General features: G+C 36.2%; 2 protein-coding genes across 3 annotated transcripts; both read left to right on the plus strand.

The window, feature by feature from the left end:
• Window positions 1–1,327: 1,327 nt before the first annotated feature.
• Window positions 1,328–4,940, plus strand: LOC132192138 (1-(5-phosphoribosyl)-5-[(5-phosphoribosylamino)methylideneamino] imidazole-4-carboxamide isomerase, chloroplastic). The gene is made up of 9 exons (XM_059607378.1): window positions 1,328–1,386; window positions 1,542–1,670; window positions 1,758–1,819; window positions 2,247–2,454; window positions 2,846–2,931; window positions 3,603–3,704; window positions 4,074–4,207; window positions 4,478–4,526; window positions 4,675–4,940. Exons 2-9 carry the CDS (start codon window positions 1,553–1,555, stop codon window positions 4,849–4,851), a joined length of 936 nt encoding a protein of 311 aa, XP_059463361.1. The 5' UTR covers window positions 1,328–1,386; window positions 1,542–1,552; the 3' UTR covers window positions 4,852–4,940.
• Window positions 4,941–6,739: 1,799 nt separating this feature from the next.
• LOC132192139 (heme-binding-like protein At3g10130, chloroplastic) lies at window positions 6,740–9,844 on the plus strand. 2 transcript variants are annotated; one of them, XM_059607379.1, is made up of 8 exons: window positions 6,740–6,996; window positions 7,108–7,194; window positions 7,293–7,363; window positions 7,961–8,062; window positions 8,163–8,267; window positions 8,855–8,990; window positions 9,415–9,524; window positions 9,641–9,844. In XM_059607379.1, exons 1-8 carry the CDS (start codon window positions 6,780–6,782, stop codon window positions 9,719–9,721), a joined length of 909 nt encoding a protein of 302 aa, XP_059463362.1. In that variant the 5' UTR covers window positions 6,740–6,779; the 3' UTR covers window positions 9,722–9,844. The 2 variants fall into 2 exon arrangements, with proteins under 2 accessions (XP_059463362.1, XP_059463363.1); XM_059607380.1 differs by having other exon boundaries at window positions 6,740–6,990.
• Window positions 9,845–10,963: the final 1,119 nt, after the last annotated feature.

Below are 10,963 nucleotides of genomic sequence, written 5' to 3' on the forward strand. Positions count from 1 at the left end.
TGGTTCCTCATTTTTGTCCTCATTTTTTTTTGTTTTGGTGTTTTGTTCTCATTTTAAGTTTTTGCATTTTTCTTAAAATGTTGATGTGTCATGTTGTGATTGGTGGGCAGAAAACCCATGTTTTCTGCCACAACCGTATGGCAGCAGCTCTCTTTTATTTTATAGAGAAAGTGACTGTTTTTTGCTGTTAATTTTTAAAATGGTTTGAAAAATATTTTGGAAAGATGAAAAAGCCTTAAAATATTTCTTATGCTTTCCTATAATTTGAGAAGCTGCGAAGATGAAAGACACAAGTAAAAAAATATGGAGGCAGAGAGAGTGTCCCATATTGAGCTTTTTCACAAGTCTCAATTGCCTGCCCAAAATGTTTGAGTTCAACAAAAAATAGTTTACGTATATGAGAGAAGTAAAAATCATTTTAAGCATTGTGAAAGTAATAAAAGTAAAAGCATTTTTTCAAAAAATATTTTAAAGAACTTAGTGAAAATTGAAGAATAGAAAAAAAAAAAAAAATTACTGTGACAAAAAATATATATATATTATCATTATTTAGGTAGACAAAAAACCAAAAAAAAAAAAAAGGATGACATTTTATCATTATTCTACACAAACTAATCAAATAGACTACTATAATCTTATGATTATAAATATTTTCATATCTCTTATTCCCTACTACATATAAGTTTTTTAGGAAAAGTCTTGGCGTCAATAAAAATATTATTTTTTACCAATAAAAGTCTATGGCAAAGGAACCGAATCCTCTCTAGTCTATAAATCCATTTCATAGTTTAAAAAATTCTAAGACCACAAATAAGACACATATCTTTATTATAAAAAAATAAAAATAAAAATATTATTTAAGGTAAAAAAAAAAAAGAAAAAAAAAAAAAAAAAAAAAAGAAAAAAAAAGAGTGGCTGGCTACCCATAGGGGGTTGTTGCCCACTCACATTTTGGGTAAGAGATGGCTCAAGTAGGGGGTGGCTCAATGGCTAGTTAGGGGGTGCCCGGTCTGGGGGTAGCCAAAGCCACCCCAAGCCCACCGGGGGTGGCAGGTTCTTGGAGGTGGTTTGACCAAGCCACCCTTAATGGCCTAAACACCCCCATTGGCCATGGGGGTGATTCGGTCACCCTTGGCTGGCCATTGGGCCACTCCTACCCAAAATGTCATTCTTTTGTTTTTTAATTATGAGAACATATATTTTATTTGTGATTCTACTATGAAATGAATACTCTCACATCCATTATAGATCCGAGGGGATCCGGAATTGGTGGCAAGAGCTACATCACCCAATTTTATTTTGTTATTTTTTCCTCCGCAACACACCGTATAGGATTGCCAAAAATTGAAAATCAAAATAATTCTCTCTCTCTCTCTCTCTCTCAGTGTACGCAGTTCCTCTTTTTCCCTTTCTCCCTCTCTCAGTCAGACGCTCCCTCTCTCTCTCCCTCTCAGACGCTCCCTCTCTCCCTGTCTAAGTTTTATCTACTCTCTGTTTTCTTATTTACTCAGTCTCCAAAGTACTCAACCTTCACTCAACAGGGCACGTCACGATGATTCGGAACCTCCGCACAACGCCAACTTCCGACCTGAACTCGCTCCAACATCTGGGTTCTTTGTATAGCCGAAACAAGCAGAGACTCATCACAGCTATTCCTTCTCCAGCTTCCAGTAACTTCGCGTTCGCTATTGTCCCTCACACTCTGTTTATATCACGCATTGTTCTTCTCATTTATTTCATCTTCTCTTTGGGTGTAGGTGTTTCGCGGCTGTCCATTCGGTGTGCTGTTCGTTTTCGCCCCTGCATTGATATACACAAAGTACCCAGAACTAAAGTTGATCAAGTTTTTTGTCTTTGCTTGTCAATTAGCTTGTTGAGTTTAGGGTGTTTGACAAAAGGCCAAGGAGACGCATTTTTGTGACATTTAAAGTTCTGGTAGCTCAACTTTTGTTTTATGATCAAGGATGTCTGCTACAGATTGTTTGTCTGAAATGTACTTTCTTTATTACTAATATGTAAAGTTTGATCATGTTTTACAATTTTAGACTGACCTATATATGTTTTTGTTCATCTAAAGGGGAAAAAATGTTATTATTGTGTGTAGTGGCCAAGAAGTTGATATGGGGCTAGATACATATGTGCTGTATGAGTGCTATGCCTACATTATGTTATTTTCATGCAGTGGTGTGGTACTTCATTGAGGGTGATTTCCTTATGATTCTCGTGTTTGAAATATGTGTCATCAGGGGAAAGTGAAACAAATTGTTGGGTCAACCATTCAGGATTTGAAGGAGGACGGATCAACTCTTGTGACCAACTTTGAAACGGATAAGTCGGCGGCTGAGTTTGCAAATTTGTACAAAAAAAATGGACTCAAGGGTGGTCATGTGATCATGATTGGAGCAGATCCTTTGAGTAAAAATGCCGCAATTGAAGCAATGCATGCTTATCCTGGTGAATTTATTTTCATGCCTCTTTCATGTTTAGTGATTTTTGTTTCCCAGTTTAGATGTGATCATAAGTAAAGTATGGTGGCTGTCTGAAATAGCCTTCTTTGGCTAGTTTAGGACTACTTTTTTCACCTACTTGTATATCTCTTTATCTTAAATAATTAGACGAAACATTCTCTTAGCTGATCAACTTTGTTCTGGGATTTCTATATGCATGCTTGGGATGTGATTTTGCATTTGCACCACTTCAATTGCCTTCTGTAAAGACATTCGACTAATGGAACAGACTGTCTCAGGATTAGGCTGTTTTGCCTTTGAGCTGTATAATTAATTATAGGTTTAAAACTTACAGACTTTTCCTCTGCTGAACTTACTGCGAGGACTGGTTAAATCAGGCGGCTTGCAAGTTGGTGGTGGAATCAATTCAGACAATGCTTTGAGTTACATAGAAGGAGGAGCTAGCCATGTCATTGTCACATCAGTATGTTTTTTCTTGAAATCTTCTCATAACATTTATACGGAAAACATGAATATGTTACTTGATGATTTAATACAATTTCTGATATTTCTCTCTTACCAAATTATGATTCTTTCTCTATGAAGTCTTGAATGAAAGTGGCTGATTGGAAACCCAACTATCATCCTTTTAGAATATATCTTTTTGTTACCTTCATATGATTTATGACTTCTATGTGAATCATGTCAAAGTTATCAAAATAATATAGGACTCTTTTACCTACTTAATTATAGGAGCCACCTTCTAAGTGTCAAATTTATTGGGTCAATAGTGTTGAACATAATAGAAGGAATATTTTTAAATAGCCATTGTAGGGGTGGGAAGGTTGAATATAAGTTTTACTTCCATACTTATTTTGTTTGGTGTAAACACATAAACTTTTCTCTGTATTAGAAAAGTGGTCATATGATGGAACTGGATTTTTCATGTAATCATGGTTAGAACATAATGCTCATGGAACCTCATGGTGAGCATACTTTGACAGTGCAGTGGAATTCACTTATAGCTTTGTATATAATCTCCCAATAATTTTTTTACATTGCAATTAATACAAAGAATTTGGGACTTTCTAATAGACAAATTCTCTAGGTATGTTTAAATTGATCTCTATCACTTACATCTCGGTTTCATTACAGTATGTATTCAACAATGGACAAATGGACCTTGAAAGGCTTAAAGATCTTGTTCATGTTGTTGGAAAGCAGAGGCTTGTCTTGGACCTTAGCTGCAGAAGGAAGGTATTAAAACAATTTTCAAGATGAGTCCCATTTATGCATTGGTTAATTGAGTTTCAATGCGAGGTTTCAATTGCAAATCTCCTGGCATGAAAATGTGAAATTATCTTACAAACTTGAGTTTGAACCAGGTTTTGTACTTGTTCGCTGTAGTCAGAGTTTTAATGGTCACTCAGACATAATGCTTTAGTGTGAGTCAGGATTAGAAAAGACTTAACAAGTTATATATAAAGGGGCATACATTAAGAATTTTTTTTAAAAAAATGATTGTTTTTTACAAGGTTTTTGTTTTTTGTTTTTTATTTTTTATTTTCGTCTGATAGTTGTTCAGTTTCAGTTATCATCTTTTATGTTGCTGATTTTGATTTGCAGGAAGATAAATATGCAATCGTGACTGATAGATGGCAGAAGTTCACTGATGTATACCTCGATGAGAAAGTATTGGAGTTTCTTGCCAGCTATGCTGATGAGTTTCTGGTTCATGGTGTTGATGTTGAAGGGAAAAAGTAATTCCTAAATGTTGCTATCTTTAATAAAATCACAACTTTGTCCTATACCTTAAACTTTCTAACTCCCATACCTTGTTTTTTAGAAGTACTAGTCACTTTCAGATGTTATATTATTTGTTGGAGTTCTGCTCTGCCCGTGGTTGGTATGCTATGTAAAAGGAAAGGAAGAAAAAGACTTTTTAATTGACAATGAAGAGTGTAAAGTGTCTATGCTTTCAACAGAATTTCATCAAGATAGTTCGATTCTCATTTTTCTTTTGGTTGCAGGCTGGGAATTGATGAAGAACTTGTGGCATTGCTTGGGAAGCATTCTCCGGTGTGTAGCTGCATCCATGATTATTTTTCTTTTTGTCTTTCACATTTCTTTGTTGCCATTTCCTAAATTGATGTTGCTAGGCTTTTATATTGTCCCTCTATGCATGCTATCTTGCATAAATTATTGATACATCATGGATGGGTGCCAGATTCCCCTGACTTATGCCGGTGGTGTGGCGGAAATGGCTGATTTAGAAAGGATAAAAGTGGCCGGGTTGGGACGTGTGGATGTTACTGTGGGCAGTGCGTTAGATATATTTGGCGGAAAGTTGGCATACAAAGACGTTGTTGCTTGGCATTTCCATCAGGAGGCTTTGACAGTTTAGTGCCTTCTAGGGCTTTCTTTTCTTGTAATCTTCAAAGGATTTGGCTTAGGTCTCCTATAGTTTTTCTCTACGGTCTAGATTTAATTCCACCCTCTCTTTCAACTACCTTTGCGCGATTCAATTATTCAGGACTTGCAATACAAGAGAAAAGAGATCCACAGCTTGAGAAAATTATCGTGGCCAGAAATTTAGAAGATGAATGGGAAAAGTGAGAAAAAATTGTGAAGATAAAATAAATCAATGCTGTCACTAATTGTGTTTGTGCTTTTGAACTTGCTCCATATGACTCACTTCTATTGCATTTGACCCACCACTTACGGTGCATAACTAATTTATTGACATGGTTAAAAATCCAGTTGTCTTCCCTTCTCACTCCCTTGTTTTCATATAAACCAAGGTGGTTTTCAGTTAATTTTGCAATTCAGTCGACCCTCCAAGAAAAAATTAAGAACAAGAACCCTATCTACAACAAGAAAATCCGACCAAACAAGGCGTGCACTATGTTTTTTTTTTTTTTTTTATTTGCCAAGGAAATAGAAGGGAAAGGGGAAAGGCAACAAGTACACCCAAGAAAAAAAAAAAGGGGTGGGATAGTTCAACAAAAACCCTAATACACCCGTTAAGTACAATAAAAGGTTAACATCCATTGGGAATGGATCAAATGAATGGTATGACTCATTAGATACATCTACTAGGAATGGATCAAATGAATGGTATGGCTCATTAGATTCTCGACTCACTGGCTGAAAAAGGAGCCACTTAAATTGGTGAGGCGAATCTACTTGAAAAGTAATGATACAATGCACGCCTGGCGTGCATCAACAGTGATGCACGCCAGGCACAAAATTTTTTTTTATTATTATTTTATTATTATTATTATTTTAAAAAAAAAAAAAATTTGCACTGGCGTGCGTGGGCGTGCCACGCACGCCGCGTGCATTGTATCATTACTCCTACTTGAAATAGCACCTACTTCAACAACAAACATGCTTGAGAACCACAATAGGGTGGGGAGCACTAGTAGTAGCTGAATTGGAGCTGAGAAAGAAAAGTATCACAACAATGTCCAGTGATGAAGGCATAGAGGACATCACATTGGAATTTGCCGTAAAAATGTGAAGCAAGGGTGCGAGATGTTGTCATGGAGAACAAAAACACGTGTGGCAGCACGTGAGAGAAAGCGTGCACTATGCTTACTACAACTTTTAGTATCACGCTACATATACATAATTTGATGAGATATTAAAAGACTAATTGAACCATAAAAATAATTCTTTTAAAAAGAAAGGCATTTGTCCAACTTGGGAAAATCTTTCCACTAAATCAGATTGGAGTCCTCCATCTCAATCTATTAAATTAGCATATACATTTTTTATATATACTAACAAACCATATTATTTTTATTGCATATTTGATTATACATGTAAGAATGACGTATTTTAGTCTCCAAAAAGTAGCTCAATTGACTGAAGATCACGCTTCATGAAGTGGAGATTACTAAATCGAATTCCCTTTTTCCCTTGTGTGGACGATAAAAAAAAAAACTTTAAATTATAATCACCACATCAATTTAATAAATGGAGTTGAAAACTTTGTTCTACTCAAAATTTTAGTGTCAAGTAGTCAAGGGGGAGTTTGACGTATTTCAGATAGAGGGCTACTAAGTATCCCAACACTTTTTTTCAAATGATCTGGACCCCACATTCATTTAAGAATATATATATCAAATGGATCAGTTCATTTGGGAAAATAAATTTAGAAAAAAGTGTTGGATGTCTAGTATTATCCTTTTAGATATTTATTTATTAGTTTATTTATTTTTAATTTGCCGGGAAAATCTTAACCACCAGAGGCTTACAAGAGATCCAGAAAATCCCACTCTGTCTCTACAACAGAAATTCAAAACCAAACGCCCAAGAAAAAAAAAAATGCTTCTCTGCAACTGCAAGCCTTCACTCTTCACTATATCCCCACCCAGAATCTCAATTTCCACTCCAAGAAACCCCAAAAGCTCGTTCTCGATCATCACCAACTCCACGGCCAGCGACCCACCGCGGCGAAGAGCCATGTCAGCCTTCGAAACCCGAGTCTCTCTCGTCCTCGCTCTCGCTTCCCAAGCCTCCTCTCTCTCCCAGAGACGTAAATGTTTAGCATCAATTCTCATAGATATCTCTCAAGGCCTTGCTTTCATTTGTTTAAAACAAAACAAATCTCTGTTCCTATTTGTTTGAATAACTTGCTTTTGTTTTCTTGCAGTTTTAGCTGATACAGCGACCGAGGCTGTGAGGTACGTGTTCCCGAAAAGGTTCGAGAGTCGGACTCTCGAGGAGGCTTTGATGGCAGGTACTACTTTCGATTGGTTTTGATTGTTGAATGTGAAATTTCGTCTTTTTCTTTTTTTGGGTCAATTTGGGTATGTATCTTTTTTGGGTTTGATGTAGTTCCGGACCTGGAGACTGTGAATTTCAAGGTTTTGAGTAGGAGAGACCAGTACGAGATAAGGGAAGTTGAGGTATGCATTCACTTCAACATTTTCTTTACTCTGCCTCTTAGACTTGTGGTTAATTTCGATTCAGTTTTGGGGATGTTTTTGCAATATGTCCCGGAGTTTAAGATATACACATATAGGTTTGGTGAATGTTTTCCACTTGTTATTAACTGAGAGATTTGTTCCATGCTTTATACACATTCTGAGTTACACGATTGGTTTGAACAATTGAGGTAGTTTCGGTTTCTGCAGTTTCTGCAGATGTTGTTCTAAAACGGAGTATACATGTGACGCATGAGTACTTGAGTCCCTGTCGGATAATCAGAAAAATGAGTGGTCAATATAAAACTGTTGGCCCAAATTACTTAAAGCTTTTGGATTAACTAGTGTGGTAACATTTTATATTAAGGCCTTATATGGGGACTTCAATATGTTTATCTCCCCACAATAACTACTTTATTGTAGCTTGGAAACTTAATGAGAAATGTTAAATTTCATGCGTTCCCAAAAACACAACAGTTTAAAAACAAAGAAGAAGTCAAGCTGATAGTTACAGTTGCCATGATTATCATATTATTGCGCATATATATCTAAATTATAGGGCCGTGATTGTGCAAACAGCCTTACTTTATAGCAGAGGCAACAATGCCTGGGAACACTGGATTCGATTTCAATGGAGCATCTAAATCCTTTAATGTATTAGCCGCGTACCTGTTTGGTAAGGTAGTCCGAAATTTTGTAATTAATTCCTATAGTACCTTTTTGGTAATGTTACTTATCTTTGTTACTTTTTGCTTATTCTGGTTCTTGTGCTGGTTTTTAGAATACAACAAAGGAGAAAATGGAGATGACTACACCTGTTTTTACGCGTAAGGCCAATTCTGATGGGGAGAAAATGGAAATGACAACTCCTGTGATAACAAAGAGGGTATGATTTTTTACATGCGTCATATGTTTAAAATTTTGTAGTTTCTTATGTTAAGGAATTTTGAAATCTTCCCTAAACCCAATGTAAGTTTTTTCTATTATGACTTGCTCTCCCACATCTTGTCTGTTTTAAATGCACGTGTGGTGTCTATTTTGCGTTTCTTTTACATTTCTCTCAGAGGATGTTTTGGACACAAGTCAGTCATATCTATAGTGCCATGCATTGACCTGTGTAAGATGTTTATATTTTGGTTTGGCATTAATTCAGATCTGCTGAAAATTATGGTCTATTGGCTGGAATTTGTAGAGTTAACCGATTGTTGATTGAAATTATTTCTTTCAAATGTTAAAGATTGTTCTTGAACTCTAACAACCCATGTAGTTCTTTCAGTTAATGAATAATTACAAGACATTCCCAGGTCCATGTACTGGTCTTATTTTTATGGTTTGGTCTTTTTTTGCCATGGAGCTTGTTTTACATGGTCTAAAAATACAGAGGTCATTTGTTAGAATTTCTAATTGTTTTCTTTTCAAAAATACTGCATTCTTTCTTTTTATCATCATCTGATATCATTGCAAATGTCTTAGCTGGAAGATCAAGATAAGTGGCAGATGTCTTTTGTCATGCCCTCAAAGTATGGTGCCAATTTGCCGCAGCCTAAAGATCCGTCTGTGCGGATCACAGAGGTTCCAAGAAAAATTGTTGCAGTTCTTGCCTTTTCAGGTCTGTCCTTCCCTTAATCTGACTGCCCCCCTTGTGTTGTGGATACAGAAACTGGTATCTAAGTTAAAAAGGTTTTAATTTTTACGATCATTCTTAGTTATTGAATATTGGATGGTATTTGGTACCAAGGCTGTTGAAGTATTAGAAAATTGAATTGAACTTGGAGTGTGTTGTTCAGCGCAAGTGATTGTATGCGTGATTTCTATGCATTAGTAATATGATCATAATTGTAGTAATTTTTTTATTTAACTTGTGTGCCAATATAGTGTTAAGTACTAATGAATCGGACTTCTGCTGCAATAACTCGATAGTATTTATTGCGTTTTGGGAGCAGAGAGTAGTGCATTCTTCAGTAAAATCTCTCATGTCTTCAACTGTGGATATGGCAAGTTTATTACAGTCTTCCCTTCATCATCTTTTATAGGTTTTGTCACCGATGAAGAAGTTGAACGACGGGAATCAAAGTTAAGAGAAGCTCTGGAAAATGATAGAGAGTTCCAAATTAAAGAGGGCGCTTCAGTGGAAATTGCACAGGTGAGATCCCTTCTTAAATGTTAAGGACAAACGATCTCTGCAAAAATATACTGCTGAGCACTTTGTGGTCAGAGAGCCTTTCACATGTCAATGACTTTCTGTACATATGGTTGCAGTACAATCCGCCATTTACGCTTCCATTTCAACGTCGCAATGAGATTGCACTGGAAGTAGAAAGGAAAGAAAATAGCAACTAGCAATTTTACAATCTTGATGTATACTGAATTTAGACCCTGTGCGTAAAGTAAACAAAAACAGTTTTGTACATATCCAGCCCATTCAGGGTTCATAAAAGTGTGGTATCTTAGTATTTGATTTCATGGCTGTGATTTGTATGTTTAGTGAATCAACCCTCTTGCTATTCCATTATGCATCATGAGATAGGCAATTTAAGAGTTTCTCACTAAATATTCAGCTGTTCCATCAAATAATTATGTTTGTAGAAGATTCATATGCAAAGTAACAAACATAGTTATTTGTATGTTTAGTGAATCAAACCCTAAAACCAGTGGTTAGTGAATGTGAGTTGAGTTGATGGAACCTCAACTTCTCCCCTTTCTACTTGTGCTACCTATTTTTCTCTGCACAACTTCAGAGCAGCAGGCACTGCAGAATACATCCAGAATCAGCAGATATCCTCTCTTCGGCTTGCTTCGGTGAGGTGTTACCGTCAGGCCAAGCTCTGCAGCCTCTCTCAAGATATAGAGATTGAAAGCACTAAAAGAACATGCTGCAAACTTCAAACCCTTCCTTTTCATTAGCTTTATGCACTTCATGAAAGATAAAAAGAACCAACCTCACACCTTTGCTTTAATTTTACTATCTTCTAAAAGCTGCAATGATTTCATATCCAGCTTGCTTCAACTCATCATAAGGCAGGAAAATTGTCACCATGATCTAATTCATTCCACCTAACCTAATTGATTTTTCTCTCAGCTGTCATGTACATTTGAGATTGTATTTGCATATCCAACCTTCCATACCCAACAAGCGATCTATGATTCATGGGATTTGGTTTCCTTTCCTCAACAAAATCAAATCTGGATGCTTCCATTGCCGCATGTTTAAAAATGTTGGTCGCCATCACAAATCTTGCCCTAAACAAGAGAATCCTCCAACAAAGGGGACCAACTCCCCACCGACTATACAAATCTGTCCACAAATTTGATTAGGACTTCTCAATAGGGATTGTCTTAAACTATATTTGTCTGCTTGTAGTTGCTTCTGATTCAGCTCCCCTGTTTCTTGGTTGTATCTGTCAATTCTCTAGTCGTTGTCTTCTCTCGGTTTGAAAAAATAGCAATTTCAAATGAAAATGCAATTTTTTGAAAAATAATTTAATCTTTAAAATTATGGTTTAACTTTTAAAATCATACTTATATATATATTTTAACATGTCCGCACAAGAGGGAGAGAATTCGAACTAATGACTTTCGCTT

Source organism: Corylus avellana, chromosome ca9 (assembly GCF_901000735.1).
Source record: "Corylus avellana chromosome ca9, CavTom2PMs-1.0".
NCBI classification, from domain to species: Eukaryota; Viridiplantae; Streptophyta; class Magnoliopsida; order Fagales; family Betulaceae; genus Corylus; species Corylus avellana.

Bases quoted from the DNA above. Each gene is read 5' to 3' on its own strand.
- LOC132192138 (XM_059607378.1), top strand. From the start codon at position 1,553: ATGATTCGGAACCTCCGCACAACGCCAACTTCCGACCTGAACTCGCTC. The intron at 1,671-1,757 runs GTAACTTCGCGT...CTTTGGGTGTAG, and splicing joins TATTCCTTCTCCAGCTTCCA to GTGTTTCGCGGCTGTCCATT. The intron at 2,932-3,602 runs GTATGTTTTTTC...GTTTCATTACAG, and splicing joins GCCATGTCATTGTCACATCA to TATGTATTCAACAATGGACA.
- LOC132192139 (XM_059607379.1), top strand. From the start codon at position 6,780: ATGCTTCTCTGCAACTGCAAGCCTTCACTCTTCACTATATCCCCACCC. The intron at 6,997-7,107 runs GTTTAGCATCAA...GTTTTCTTGCAG, and splicing joins TCTCTCCCAGAGACGTAAAT to TTTTAGCTGATACAGCGACC. The intron at 7,364-7,960 runs GTATGCATTCAC...TTGTGCAAACAG, and splicing joins ACGAGATAAGGGAAGTTGAG to CCTTACTTTATAGCAGAGGC.